This window comes from Piliocolobus tephrosceles, chromosome X (genome assembly GCF_002776525.5).
Source record: "Piliocolobus tephrosceles isolate RC106 chromosome X, ASM277652v3, whole genome shotgun sequence".
Lineage (NCBI taxonomy): Eukaryota > Metazoa > Chordata > Mammalia > Primates > Cercopithecidae > Piliocolobus > Piliocolobus tephrosceles.
In genome coordinates this window covers 94,899,256-94,915,333 of record NC_045455.1, presented here as the reverse complement: position 1 = coordinate 94,915,333, position 16,078 = coordinate 94,899,256, and the positions used below count along the sequence as shown (strand labels likewise).

Sequence of the window (16,078 nt, the reverse complement as noted above, 5' to 3'; positions counted from 1 at the left end):
ATTATTATTAATTTCTACAAATAGGGTCTTTCTCTGTCACTAAAGCTGAGGTGTAGTGGCGTGATCATGGCTCACTGCAGGCTTGACCTCTGAGTTCAAGTGATCCTCCTGCCTCAGCCTCCCAGGTAGCTAGAACCCCACAGGTACACATCACACCTGGCTAATTTTTAAATTTTTTTGGTAGGGCAGGGTCCCACTATGTTGCCTAGCCTGTCCTCAAACTCTCCTGGGCTCAAGTGATCCTCCTGCTTTGGCATCCAAAGGTGTTGGGATTACAGGCATGAGCCACTGTGCTTGGCCTGGATTTATTTATTAAAGTTTTTTTTTTTTTTTTTTTAATTTCTTTCAACGCTGTTTCATAGTTTCCAGAGTAAAAGGTTATTAAATGTATTCTAAGTAGTTTTTTTTTTTTTTTTTTGAGACTGGGTCTCACCCTGTTACCCTGGCTGGAGTGTAGGGGTGTAATCACGGCTCACAGCAGCCTCGACCTCTTGGGCTCAAGTGATCCTCTCAACTTCAGCCTTCTGAGTAACTGGGACTATAGGCACGCTTCATGATGCCTGGCTGATTTTTGTAGAGATGGGGTTTTGCTGTGTTGCTCAGACTTGTCAGTAGTTTTTTGTTATTCAATTGTAAATTGTTTTCTAAATTTCATTTTCACACTGTACAGGGAAAAATACAAATGATTTTTGTATGTTGATCTTGTATCCTGTAATCTTGCTGAACTTGCTTATTAATGCTAATGAATTATGTACATGATTATATTATCTGCAAACCATGATATTTGTTAAGGGTTATTATATGTAGGTTTTCTATGTGCAGCAGGTGGTTTATGAAAGTATCCACCTATCCAGACCCAGTGGTGCAAAGTCCACAGTTTCTGGGATTTGGTAGATGTTAAAAATCACTCTGTGACCCAGAGAGTGAATTCCTCTGCACTTTGTAGCCCCGTGTTACTCTGAGACTCTTGAGACAATTCACTGGCTTCTCATTCTGTTTTAGATCATTGTTGTGCAAAGAAAGTGTCTAGTCCTGTGATCCTCCATCAGACCCCATCTTCCCCATTTGAAAGTGGGTGCCAGGGTCCGGGGCGATCTCGTCACCGCCTCCCTCTCATAGCTCTTCTGGTAGAGCTGCACTCGCAGGCCACTTTCCTTCTGCCTTGTTTCTTGCACATGCTGCTTCTCTGCCTGGGTCCTCTGTCTTTGCCTGATCACCTCCTAATGGTACTTCAGCCTAGACCAGGTTGGCTTTCTTTTGCTATGTTCTCCCCATGCATGTTGTATATGATTTTTTTCCCATTTGGCTCCCTTCTCAGCTGTAATTTTTCATTCCTTTGATTATTTAAGTGCAGTTAGCCCCCCAAATTTGTGGGTTCCACATCCTTGGATTCAACTGAGGATCAAAAATGTTCTAAATAAAAAATAACAATACAACAGTTAAAAAAATGCAAATTTTAAAGACTGCAACAATGTACATAGCACTTACATGGTATTGGGTGTTATAATTAATCTAGAGGTGATTTAAAGTATATGGGATGTTTATAAGTTACATGCAAATACAATGCCGTTTTATAATAGAGACTGTGGATTTATATCAGAGCATCTGTGGATTTTGGTAATCACAGGAGGTCCTGGAACCAGTCCCCCTCTGGATATTGAGGGAGAACAGTGGTGTCTGTTTACCTACTGCACGAAGCTCCATGAACCCACGGGCCATGCTTTTGCTCACTGCATTGTTAGACCCTAGCACAGATGCTCAGTAAATATTTATTATTATATATTTATTATTTAATTATTGAAGGAAGCTGGTTCAGAAGTATTAGCTCAGTTTTCGGATGTTTGTTTACTATAAATATAGTTCGGCTAGTAGTTCACCTGGTGTCCATAAATGCTTAAGGGTTTTGGCAATCCTAATGATAAGTGACAATATCATTTTGTAACAAGAATGTTTGGCAGGTATGTGTGGTATGTTGGCTTCGGTGATATTTCTTTTTTTAGTTTGGTTACACTGCCTTTTATTGGTATTCTATTTTTGTGGATCTGATTTGGTTTTGGTAAACTTTTTTTTTTTTTAAACTTAATCTCTTGGGGAAAGCTAACTGGATTATAGAGTAGTAATGGGATACAGAAGCTTTCACCTAAATTGGATTTCCAGTAAAGCCAGCCTTTACTGTTTGGAGGCAAGTCTTGGGAAAACATTCAGGTAAGGTCACTCCTGTCTTTCAAAGGATTTGTGGTTGCTTGGACTGTGTGGTCTCTAAGACTGGGGTCGTTGGTTCTGTGCTGTGCCAGAAGGAGAAGTAGCAGTTTTTGTTGTTAGAAAATTTAATAGCGAAAGGGATTAAATATTTAAGAAAGAAAATGGGCTTGCTGTACCTCGTAAAACTTTGTTTTACTGATGAAGTAGGGTAAAAAATAGTATGGAAAGATGAAGGGAGCAAAGCATTTATTCCTTATGTGAAATGCCCATTTTTGCTACAAGATCTATCTATATTGTAAAGTAATCATAAGAATAGGCAAAGGAAATTTTCAGATTGTCCATATTTGCCTGAGGATAATGTGTAGCTATTGTATGCCTCATTTAATTATTTTTTTTTGAGTGTCATTCACAATCACAAAACGATACCCTTACTGAAAGTGTTAGTGGATAGACTTAATTGCATATTTAAGGACCTGTGTATTTCCAAAGATGATGTTTTCCCCCCTTCATGTTAAGATGTACGTATTTAATGATAATGCCGTTTGTTGTATGAGAACTTGAGACAGAAGATTTAGTAGGATTATCCGGTGACAGTCAGTACAGGGTGCGATTAAGCTGTCCTTCTGGCTCTTGGCCTGGTGTGTGTTTGTCTCTGGCCATGCAGTTACAGAATAGGGCAGGTGGTACATTTATATATGCCTTTGATTTCTCAGAAGTTGGTGAGCTTTCCTAAGTGGAGAATTTTAGAGCTAGATAGGATTGTTGTGGGAGAGGGGGCAGGGAATGGAGAGTTGATTCTTCACTCTTCTGTGGTGCAGTCGAATTTATATGTAGCTGGAACTGATTTTCCGAGGGATTATGATGGCGTTGAGCTTAGAAAACTGGTTGGGTTTTAGCACTTCAGAATTGGATCCCTTGCCGGCACTCTTGCTACGAGGGAGTGGACTTGTATTTGGTACAGAGACCACCCCCCACAAAAAAATCACTCTACTGAACGTCCTGATTCTTTGATTTGGTGAGAACATGGGAAGGTAAAGTAAGATCAGATGTGCATGACAGATTTTTTTTAAGATAGAGGGTTAGCAAAAGACTGAAAGCAGCTCTGTTTGGCTTTCTTATTGATGGAATTGTGGTTTGTTTGGTTACAAATGAATCATTCTGATAAAAATATAAGTTGTATGCATTCAGTATTTATTTTAGAAAAATATATAAAGCCATAGCCCAAGAAAATTCTTGAATTATACTCTCGTTTGAACTTTGGTGAAATAATAGCTATTTAGTTCCAATCTTTTGTGACTTGTGTGTCTCATAAAATTTGATTAGCATATAATGAGAGACAGTTTAGTGAATAATCAGTTCATTGTCAAACTGTTCTTTTGTTGGTGACATTTGTTGTAAAAGATAAAGCAATGTAATGTCCAGATATTGTAAAATGTTAAAGTGGTGACTATAAATCAAACTTTTGAAAGTTTTAAAAGGAAACTATTGTTTTATTAAAATTATTTTAAAATGAAAGTATTGCTTTATTTAACCTTGAAATTATTTTAAAAATACTGCTTTAAGAATAGTAGTGCTAGATTTCTGAATTCTGGTGGAGTGGTTCTCTTTGTTTTTTAAGTTAAGAATCTAAGAATTATCTGGGGTGGAAATGGTATTTTTTGATTTCTTGTAAGAATCATATTCCTTAAGAATTATCTGGGGTTGGCCGGGCACGGTGGCTCAAGCCTGTAATCCCAGCACTTTGGGAGGCCGAGACGGGCGGATCACGAGGTCAGGAGATCGAGACCATCCTGGCTAACACGCTGAAACCCCGTCTCTACTAAAAATACAAAAACTAGCTGGGCGAGGTGGCGGGCGCCTGTAGTCCCAGCTACTCGGGAGGCTGAGGCAGGAGAATGGCGTAAACCCAGGAGGCGGAGCTTGCAGTGAGCTGAGATCCGGCCACTGCACTCCAGTCCGGGCGACAGAGCAAGACTCCGCCTCAAAAAAAAAAAAAAAAAAAATTATCTGGGGTTGAAATGCTATTTTTTTATTTCTTATACATACAGATAGAAATAGTCGTCTGAGAATACCTGATTAAAAATGAATTACCTTAATTCTTTATATTATTTTGAATGTAAAGAAATGGTCCAGATTCGTATATCGTTATTCTGCCCACATTGTGATATGTTCTTCACTAGTTTTTTTTCAAATTGAAAAGTAATGCATGTACGTGAATAATAACAATATTTTAGGTAATAGTAAACATTGTACAATGCATAGTAAGCCTCCCTCCGACATAGAGCCGGCATAGTCTCTTATTCAGGGGCAGCAACTTCAGCAGTTTCGCGGTACAATCTGATGACTAAAACATATTGTCAGAATAGCATTGTCTTTAAACATTTGTTCTGTATAAACATTTTAATGCTGTTCCATATAAACATTTATTATACTGTTCTTTTTGTTTTATGTTTAACTATTTAAATGCTTTTGGGAATATTAATTTTTTTTAGTAGAGTGGGATATGATTTGTAGTTACAGGATTGTAATTGTGTCTTATAAAAAGTATAATATAGTACATGTGCATTTTTGTTATGGTATATAATAGTGGTATTGCCAGGCTGGCTGATAGAAGGTGGTGAAGTCTGTGGTGTTGTAGATTAGTTTTTCAGTGGAAGGTAAGTGTAGCCTCTTTGCATGGAGCATTACAAATGTGCATTCTTGTTAGAAGACCAACATCATGCCAGAGATAAAAATCCTTTCCAGGTTTGGAGTTGGAAAACAAAAGTAACATGGAGCTTTGTAATAATTATGGGGAAAAGTATTTTCTGATAGATATTACATACTAACTCATAAATCTCCCATGCTCTTGGCCACATATAAGGAATTATAATCTTAAAAATATTCTGGTTACCAACATTTGAAGAAAATTGGCCACAGAATTGGGCACCAGGGACAGTGTGCTGAAAAACAGACCATGATTAGGAGAGGCTAGACCAAGATTTAAAAAATCAGATTTCAGAGTTATTTTGAATCTGATGTTACATGAGCTATTGCAGTGAATTCCATTTTATATCTGGAAAAAGTCCTTTTTAAAACTCATGTCCATTTTCCCTTAATGTAAATAATTGATTTATATTATAAATCAATTATAATGTAAATGGTTATAATGTAAATAACCAGAAGTATTAATAGAGTATATGCTTTCTATAATTTATAAAAAGGTAGAGGAGAGAATTATACGAGAATTTTGGTTTAGGTTTAATAGTTTCCTTTTGTAAGATTTCTTCCTGTATTTTCTCACTGACACTTTTGTAAGATTTATTGAATCTTTAGGTTATCATCTCTCTCTTACCAAAACACACTGTTACCCCCCTTGCTGTGTTATACCTGGAAGGCGTAATTAGAATGTGAGAGATTCTCCTTATTTACTTGGAATAGAGTTTTTCATATATTCAGAAGTAGCAAAATTTATGAATATGATTCCCTTCGCTTCTGCCACCTGTGTTCTTCCTCTCTACTTGAACTGTCTGCAGCTCTTGAAGGGAGATTTGGGCTTTCATTCTCTTGCAGTTATAGTACCTGAAGTATTTGCCTTCTTACTCTCAGGGATCATACATCTGCTGACTACTAAAATGGTAAATGGTCAGGTTTGAGGCCAACCATTTTGTTATGGTTATGTGAACCCATTTATCTGTTTCATATCCTAGCTAATTTAAAAATAAAATCATAACACCTTTTATAAGCATATGAAATATTACAAAACCATTACTTTCCTGGTTGAAAATGTTACATACGTTTATTTCATTTGTTAGATTTGGCGTATTGAAAGTAAAGAGAAATAAAACTAGGAAAGAGTAAGTGAAATATATGTAAATTTTTATGAAGTATGAAGAATTGGCCAGGTGTGCTGGCTGATGCCTATAATCCTTGCACTTTGGGAGGCTGAGCCAGGAGGATCACTTGAGCTCAGGAGTTCAAGACCTCGCTGGGCAACATAGTGAGATGCTGTCTCATTTTTAAACACACACACACACACACACACACACACACACACATACAACACAAATAATTGATTGCCTTACTCAGAAGATTTATTTCACATACTAAAGCCTTTGCCATCCCATTATTGTGGAAACTTTCAAAGATATACAATAATAGAGAGAATACCCAGCTTTAAACAGCCAGTCTTGTTTCATCTGTGCTCTGCCATCCCCAGACTATTTTGAAGCAAATCCTAGGTGTCCGATAAATCAGTATAGTGTAGTATTGGTTGAAGAACACAGCATTGGCCTTAGACCACGATCGGTGCCTCATAAGAAAATGGACTCACTGTCTGTTGATAGCTCTTAGTGTTCACGGGCTGATTTTTTTCCCCTCTTTTTAAAATCAGGCTTCTTTCTTTTCACTCTTTTGGCCTTCACCTCTTTCCCTGTACCTCCACAAGGGGGCAGATAAAGGAAGAGAGAAGGGAAGTTTAAATGAACCAGATTTGAGTTTCACTTTTGTTAACCAGTCGGATAGAGTTGCAGAAGATTTTGGGGGTGACTATTCAGAAACAAGCAGTGACTTTTCTTCTTGAAACAACTCATAGTGCCCTCCTTGCTCTTCAGAGACCGAATAGAACTAGCTATTTTAAAGGGGGTTAAGAAATAATCTTAAAAAACAAAAGATTTCCAGAGCATTATTACAGCCTTTAATTTTCTCGTGAATAATAATTTTTCCGTAAATATAACAATTTAGACTTTACTCCAAATATAGTATTTGAATTTCTATCTACTTTTTTCAGATGATAGCTCTGGGTGATTGTCATTAAGATTTCTCATTGAGTGATGTGAATATTGCATAGTCGAAGTATTTTAGCTGGACATTTGATTACCAATGGAAGGGGCATAGCCACTGTTTTTTGTTTGTTTGTTTGTTTGTTTTGAGACAGAGCCTCTCCCTGTCACCCAGGCTGGAGTACAATGGTGTGGTCACGGCTCACTGCCACCTCCGCCTCCCATGTTCAAGCGACTCTCCCGCCTCAGCCTCCCAAGTAGCTGGGATTACAGGCGCACGCCACCACGCCCAGCTAATTTTTGTATTTTCAGTAGAGACGGGTTTCACCGTGTTGGCCAGGCTGGTTTCAAACTCCTGACCTCAGGTGATCTGCCCGCCTCGGCCCTCCAAAGTGTGGAGATTACAGGCGTGAGCCACCGTTACTGGCCGAGTTTTCTCATTTCTCGAAAGCCTCAGTTACTGTGGCAGTATCAATAAATCGTATTCATAAAAACCTACAAATATATATGCTGGTTGCTTTATTTATGGTAAAACAGTATTCTGTTTGAAGCATGTTTGAAATTGAATGCCTGAACACCATATAAATTGCTTTTTAGTCTGTGGGAATTTTAAATAAGCATCTATGAAGTTTTTTGTCGAATTATTTCTTTGTCTTGATGGTTAGATACTGTGACCTGTGGGAGTTGTTTTTCTTTGATGTTATATGTGTTTACTCTTTTTGTTCTTTTGTTTTCCCAGTGAATATATTTCTTTTGGAAAAATGCTATTTTTCCAAGTAGACAGTGTGAGACTCACATTTTGTATATGTGGTGTTAATTGTTGCAAGATATTGGGGGAAATGATGGGATAAACTTGCAGAAATTGATTCTTTTTGCATGAATTTTGGTGTATGCTTTGCAATAAGAGTATTTCCTTCTGTTGCCACCATTAAATTCTCTGGTTCTCAAAGTTTCTGTATGCCTACAGCATGACACATAATTACAATGAAAGCATTACCTTACATTCCTGTAACATTCTTTTTTCCCCCAGGCACTTAATGCCTTTTATTCCTTAGCTTCATGCATGAATTATGTAGCATATGTGAAGAGGCTTAAACTGTTACCATTACAAATTCTTTCTAGATGGCTCCTGTTATATTTAGGATATACTTATAGTTTAGACAAAGTAAGAATGTTATTGTTGTTGACCTTGACACCAAGTAACTGGGCAGACATTATATAGCTATGTTTGAATCCTCGCAAAATGTGCTGTTGAAGCCGACAGAGTCCTGGCGGGAGACTCTTCTGGACAGCAGAGTTATGGAGCTTTTCTTCACAGTAAGTTCAGTCGTCCTCTCTGGTAGCAAGAGCCGTAGAAAAGAGGAAGTGCCTCGGCGTGTTTCTTAAGTAAAACAAAACAGATTGCTTTTCTCCCCTAAAGTCTTATCTTCTCATCAATATAGCTGCTTAAATAGAAATTATTTTAAAAGTCTCTTGCTAATTTATAAAAATGTCACATAGTTATGAAGGGCTTAATATCCTAGAGCAGAAGTTCTCAAACTTTTAATTTTAGCACCCCTCTGTACTCTTAAAAATTATTGAGAACTCCAAAGAACTTCTCTTTATATAGCTATGTTTATCCTATTAAAAATTCAGACGAAACTTTACAAAATAATGTGTTAAAAAGTAACAATAAGAAACGATTACATGTTAACATAAGTAACATTTTAATTATATTTTTGAAAACAAAGCAAGTTTAATGAGAAGAATAGCATTGTTTTGCGTTTTTGTAAATCCATAATATCAGACTTAATAGAAGACAGCCAGATTATCTTACCTGCTTCTGCCTTCAGTTAGTTGCAGTATTGCACATTGTGTGGCCTCGGGGAAATTCCACTTTTAACCCGTGTGACAGTGACAGTGGGAAACGCAGATGCTGTCTTCATGTTATATGCAGATAGTTTTTACCCGTGTGACAGTGACAGTGGGAAATGCAGATACTGTCTTCATAGGATTATGCAGTAGTTTCTTGTCACAGGCAACCTGACAGGCTTTTAAAAAGCTTCAGGGATCCCTGGACCACAGTTTGAGAACTGCTATTCTGGAGTGTAGGTTTTATACTTACTATATTTATGAGCCATTAGTTAAGTTGGTATTATAGAAGAGCAGTTTATCTCGTGTATAACTTTAGACAGTCCTCTTTATTATTGGCTAAATATCAAGATGTAAGCAGTATGTTCCCACATTGACCAATGTGTATCCTAATAGAGCAGTCAAAAGCTGGAAAAACAATTTGTGTGTGTGCATTTATGTGTTGGATGCTAATTTGCAGTTATAGGTTGAATATACAAGTTAATTAGATATAATGACATGGACAAAAGCCCAAGTAAAAACCAATTAAAAGTAAAAAAGCTATTTTGCTTAATCCCAATTGTTAATTTTAGTTTCTTTTCATTTGTTTTAAAAATATAGATGAGCCCTTCAACTGCCTTTTTCTGATTGAACCATTTAAAATAAAGTAGTTACGTGGTATGTATTTTAAGATATCCAGAACAAGGTTATCTATCCATAGGTATATATAAAAGGTATTTTCTATAGAAATATTCAGACTGAGCATCAAATCACCTTGTGGTTTCTTTTTAAAATCAGACAAATGATGGCTGAAACCACTGTCAAGATCAAAGGGATAATTGTAACTAAATTTTAAAATTCCATGGCCTGCTTCATCTGACAGAAATTGTTTTGATACAAATCCAAGTCCAAGTCTTTGTATTATGCACTTGACTGAAAGTAGATTCCACTCCAGCAGTTTTTGAAAAGGTGAAAAACTTGCTGGCAGTACTGGAAACAACTCTACCAAATCTGAACAGCTGTCTAGACAAACCGGACAGCTGCTCCTGTCAGCTGTGAACAACCGCATGCAAATAGCTTCTGAATTTGAAAGTTAACCCTTTTTTGCTTTATTTGAGCAATTTTGGGGTTTGTAGCAATTTTCACTTAAGCAGTTTGTGAACAAGTTTGTTACTTGTTTTAAAAATGAGAATGGCTAATCTTTTTATTTAATTCTGGTTAAATTTAGTTATATGAATTTATTGCCTAATTTAAAGTACTTTTCCACTGGATATCACGTGTGCTAGATTTGGATAAGCATCAGTATACTGTTGCATAAGAGTAAGACTTTAAATATATTAATCATAAGACTTTAAATATGTTAATCATAAGGCTTTAAATATGTTGGAATACTTTGGGTTGCATTCTGCCCTACTGAAGTTTACAAACTTCTTGATTGTTTTTCCTTCCATAAGGTCTTGGGAAAAAAAACCCACTTTCATTGTGTTTTTCTTCCTACCTTTTTGACCAGAGTCGTCTTGATCTCGCTTATAGTCTCTTCCCTCTTTGCTCATCCCATAAATATTGGCATTCCTATCTTAATTCTCAACTTTGCTGACTCTGTACACTTTTCTGTGGCTCTCTGTTTGACACGTAGGACTTCAGGCATTGGTTCCCAGATGACTCCTCCATCTATATTCAGCACAGCCTGCTCCAGAGTTTCAGAGCCTTATAATCCAAGTGCTTACTGGATGTTTTAATTTGGATGGCCCACAGACATCTCACATTTAACATGTTCCAGTAGAATTCGTCATCTTCCTTACTTGCTTCTCCTTCCTTGTATTTGTTTTCTTGATGCATAGCCTTGCCATTCACCTCACTGGGCGTCCTGCTGGGCTTTGCTTTCCCTTATCCCTCTGTCCTTTTCCCTTATTCAGGTGGTGATTCAGCTTTCTGTTTTATAATACAGTTTGTAGTGAAATACATGTTCAGATATGGAGGAACTCTTTTGTAATGATGATATTGGAAGAAAGGCAAGAATTTATATTGTATAAAAATTAAGCATTTATTAATAGTTTTATGTGGTTTATATTTCAGGTAACATAAATTAAGCTTGAACAGCACACACTGTCTGGAAAGACTGTTATTTATTTATTTTAACTTTATTTTTAGTTATTTCATTAGCTATTTCATTGAGGGTATTCTTTCTTTTGATTGCTCGCTTCGAGACTATAATGAACATTTAAGATTGTGAGATGGATTTTTTTTCTTTTTTTTTTGAGACGGAGTCTTGCTCTGTCGCCCAGGCTGGAGTACAGTGACATGATCTTGGCTCACTGCAAGCTCCGCCTCCTGGGATCACGCCATTCTCCTGCCTCAGCCTCCCAAGTAGCAGGGACTGTAGGCTCCCACCACCACACCTGGCTAATTTTTTTTTTTTTTAATTTTTGTATTTTTTATTAGAGACGGGGTTTCAACTTGTTAGCCAGGATGATCTCGATCTCCTGACCTTGTGATCCGCCTGTCTCGGCCTCCCAAAGTGCTGGGATTACAGGCATGAGCCACCGTGCCCAGCCCAGATGGATTCTTATTGTCCCAGATTACACTGTGTCTGTTGACAGAATATCTCCCTGGATAGCATGCTTAAATGCTGATTAGCTTCTAAGGCATCGTGACAAAAATTTAATTACAGATTTCAGATAAAGCATTGATAAGAGTGAGTTGTGTTCAGAAGTTTATGAACTAGACAGTGTGCATATATGAATTTGTCTATTGTACGTGGAATTTACTATATAAAACTTAAAATACATTAGAATATAGTTTGAAAAATATTTGTATTCTAGACCAAGGATTTGCAGACATTTTTTATATAGGGCCAGATAGTAAACACTTTAGGCTTTGCAGGTCATATGTTCATATTCAACACTGCCATTGTAGTACAGAAGCAGCCATAAATGATATATAAATAAGCACGGCAGTGTTCCAGTAAAGCTTTTTGATGGTCATTAAAATGTGAATTTTGGCTGGGCCTGATGGCTCATGCCTGTAATCCCAGCATTTTGGGAGGCCAAGGCAGACAGATCACCTGAGGTCACGAGTTTGAGACCAGCCTGGCCAACATGGCAAAACCCCGTCTCTACTAAAAATACAAAAATTAGCCAGGCATGGTGGCATGCGCCTGTAATCCCAGCTACTCAGGAGACTGAGGCAGGAGAATCGCTTGAACTGGGGAGGCGGAGGTTGCAGAGAGCCAAGATTGCACCATTGCACTCCGTCCAGCCTGGGCAACAAGTGAAACTCTGTTTCAGGAAAAACAAAAAAAAAAGAATTCTGTATAATTTCCACAGGTCACAAAATCACAAAATGTTATTTTTGTTGGTTTTCCCCCAACCATACAAAAATGGAGGAAAAAAACCAACAACTATTCTTAGCTCACAGCCATATAAAAACAGGCGTGGGCCAAATTTGGCTTATGGACTGTAGTTTGTTCTAGTCCAAAGAGTGTAGCATATTTTAAGCATGTCAGTAAATCAGTTAGCTTTGTAATGTTCAGCGATTATTTAGTATTTTAAATTTCATTACTAGAACCTTAAGAAGTTCAGGGATTAGGGATTAATGGTCTCAGTAAACAAGGATTTATTGAGTTTTCACTGTGGCCCAGCATACCAGTGAGTACTTAAATGTTCTGACCGCAAGTAATTTAGAAACAATTTGCCTAGTCAAAGTGAATATAACCAAAAACTATGAGTTCAGTGTTACACATTTACAAAAGAGAGAGAACTTTGTGCGGGAAAGAAAAGGGCTCGAGGAGTTAAGCACTTCGGCAAGTACACGATGGTACATCCAACAGTGAGTGTTGGATGGATTGAGATTAATAATGATCATATTTCTTCACTGAATTTTCCTTGGCTCTATTATGTCAGATTACAGAAATGAAACCTTTAACATCTGAGAATATTAATACTATAAAACTAGGGAGCAGTATTTCAAGAGCATTTCCTTCCTGCAGAACACTATAGCAGGTGTTTCATGTCCGTATTGTATCATTGAAATAAAATTTAGGTGAGCTTTAAATGGATTTAAGTATAATTTACATTTTGTATTCAAAATCTTTTAGCGTTTATTAATAGCAATGATGTAGGTTAAACTGAGATTCAAACAAATTGTAAGCGAACTGAGAATTAATAAAAGAGTGTGCTTATTATATTTCGGTTGAATGAATGCATGGATGTCTAGGGATTCAATGATATATTGCTTTTCTAAGTGTGCAACTGTTTACTTCCACTAAAGCAGCATCTATATACTCTTGATTGAACTTGTCTGCTAACTTTAGCAAGAAGCTGTAGCTAGGCATAGTTAGCATAATACAGATGACTGTCGTCGTTGCTGTTTTTAGAAGAAGCAGTATGTCTGACTGGCTGGCATCTGTTTCTTTCTTTGTCATAACATGCTGGAGAAGGATCAATTTTCAAAATGTAGGTAGCCCTCAGTTAAAAATCAATTGATATGTTTAAAATAATGGCCTGTAAAGTGAACTGAGGGACAATTTTCTAAATTTAGTTTAATTCAGGAATTAATTTTCTGGAAATAACCAGCTACAGTGAATTTTTCTCTTACCTCATTCGGCATGGTAGACACGTGACCCTTACAAAGGAAGAATTTATATTTATGGATTAGTAATTCTTTCTAACAGGTACATCGAAAAATCAGAGAAGATTCAGATATGGCACAAGATTCTCTGCAGTGCCTTGCCCAGTTAGCTTCTCTTCATGGACCCATCTTCCCTGATGAAGGATCACAAGTTGATTATCTCGCACACTTCATTGAGGGATTACTGAATACTATCAATGGGTAGGTATACTTGCCCTTTGCAGCTGAAAAAGGAACTCTATGTTTTGTGTGTAATAGTAGAAGAAAAAAAGGAACTAGTTATTTTTCCCCCTTATATTTTGAAGTAAAGTCGTATGGGTAATTTGAAATTAATAAACAAAGACATACCTTTTAAAATGAATCAGTAACGATATTTGCTTGTTTGGAAATGAGCTATTATATTAATAATTTTTCTTTTACTGCCACTTAATAATACTCATTCCTTGGTTTTAGAATTGAAATAGAAGATTCTGAAGCTGTGGGCATCTCCAGCATTATCAGCAACCTGATAACCGTGTTCCCACGAAATGTTCTAACCGCCATTCCAAATGAGCTTTTCTCCTCCTTCGTTAACTGCCTCACACACCTCACTTGTTCTTTCGGGCGAAGTGCTGCGTTGGAAGAAGTGGTGAGTGACTATTCTAAAGTAAATTGTGTCAGGTTTTCACAAAGACATTTGTGGTGCCTTTGGAACATTTCTCATGGAAAGTAATTATTTTAAGTGAGTGCTAGCTATTAAAATGACCATTTTGTTTAGGTGTGCAAATTATTTGGGAAACATGACCTTTAAAAATTTGTGGATGAAAATAGTTTTGTTGGTGATATTAACTGGTCTTAAGTGTTTAATTTTGAGATACTTTAGTACCCAAATATAGGAGACGGAATGAAATGAGCTATGGTTTGTTCAACACAATTTTTCACATAAAAATTATATTGAAAGCTCGTTCTAACAGCAAAAACATTGTTTACAGGGTGCTACTGTGGTGTGGTGTAGTTATGTGTAATTTTGTATTTTTTTTTGAGAATTTTTTACTTTGGACTTATTTGGCAATTATGTAAACATAATTTGGTTCAAATCATTGTAACCTTCCTTATTTTCATTAGACTGTGCTCTGTAATTTTTTGGATGGTAGTGCTTTAATAGTGTATCCTGGTAGAATTTAATTTACATTGAAATTAAGACTGATAATACCAAAGATGTTTTTTGGTATAAATTTTCAAATGTGTATTTTACATATTTTATATTTAAATTTAGAAAACATCTACTAAAACCCCTTGACAACACAGCTGCTTTTGTAACGGTTACTGTGAACAGCTATATTAATCATGGGAAAAAATTGATTTCATTCCACAAAGTAGTGATTACAGTGTTGAAACTAATTTTTCTTTTTATGAATCAAAATCTGAATCTTTTTGAAAAGCTGTAAGAGTAAAAGGAATGTAGATATTTTGTTAGAATTTCATGTTAAATTGTAAGTTGTTTTGGTTAGATTCTGCCAATGTGTATTTGAGTTTTTTGTATCCCTTCGGAGGTGTTCAGAGAATAGGGAACTCGAGATGATTATGTTTATGTAATCGGGCACTTTCGTGATTTGATGAGGAAAGGATCCAGGTCAGACAAGTGTTTATGTGGTGGAGAAAATGTAGTAACAGAAGGGTAGAAGTTTAAAGGCATGATAGGTAGATTTGAATGTTTCAGAGGGATAATTTATGTTCTAAACTTAAAAATCCAGGGTAATTTTCAGTATTTACGCTTTACTCAAACCTCTTTCAGATGATCACAGATTCTGAACTAGTCAGGTTTTATTTAACATGAATTCCTTGCACTTTCCCTCTCCCCCTTGGTTTATTTTCTCTTCTAAACCAGGTGGATTAAAGAGCATGTTGAGCCTATATTTAGAAACTGAGGTACCTTTTAGTTTCTGTTTGTGAGTTAAGCATGTTCCCAAACATTTTAAAGAATTGCTGGAAGATATATGGCATCCTTGGTTTGCAAATTTTAAGCACAGAATGAATTTATTTTGAGGTCACTGACATCTTGACAATTTTTCCTTCAAGATTTGACATAGGAGTGTTGGAATATAGAAAGCCTACATGCATTTGCAGAGAAGTATATGTGTATTGTGCTTATTTCACAGCAGAAATGCTCAGTGATGATGAACCTGACGGTTTCATTCAAGAAAAGTACTATTTATTTTCATTTATTTTACTCTTAATTAATTTTTAATTGAGCTGTTTATGATATTTAAAAATTATTTTTAAAAATAATTGGTCACCTATTGAAAAGGACAGAGGGAAAGGTTTTGCATTAGTCATAGAAACCAGGTTGGGGATGTGTGGTGGAGTTGAGGGCTAACGGGGTGGCCCATGCATGATGACTTTATTGAAGAATAAACCTCCTAAATGTCATCTCAGCCTCAAGCGGTTTCCGCTGTATCTTGTGTACGCTGGGAGTAGAGGACCAGGGGAGTGTGCAGCTGATACCAGAAATAGAGAAACAAATCCAGCCAAACCACATTGGACCTCTGGGACGGAAACCGTTTCATCTTTTGTTTTCTTGGGCACCCAGCGATTGTAGTAATAGTATGTAATAACATGGTTGTCCTGAGATGGGAAAGTATGTAAAGACATGATCTTTTTTTTTTTTTTTTTTTTTT

The 16,078-nt window shown here is 36.6% G+C and overlaps 1 protein-coding gene across 7 annotated transcripts in view; it reads left to right on the top strand.

Moving 5' to 3' along the window:
* The window catches only part of XPO4 (exportin 4), a 104,955-nt gene that overhangs the window by 58,366 nt on the left and 30,511 nt on the right, over positions 1 to 16,078 (top strand). For all 7 annotated transcript variants that reach the window (XM_026454212.2, XM_026454210.2, XM_026454209.2 and 4 more), the window contains 3 exons: positions 8,167 to 8,279; positions 13,465 to 13,622; positions 13,875 to 14,049. In XM_026454212.2, the coding sequence (XP_026309997.1) occupies positions 8,167 to 8,279; positions 13,465 to 13,622; positions 13,875 to 14,049 (446 nt within the window). The remainder of the gene's footprint in view (positions 1 to 8,166; positions 8,280 to 13,464; positions 13,623 to 13,874; positions 14,050 to 16,078) is intronic.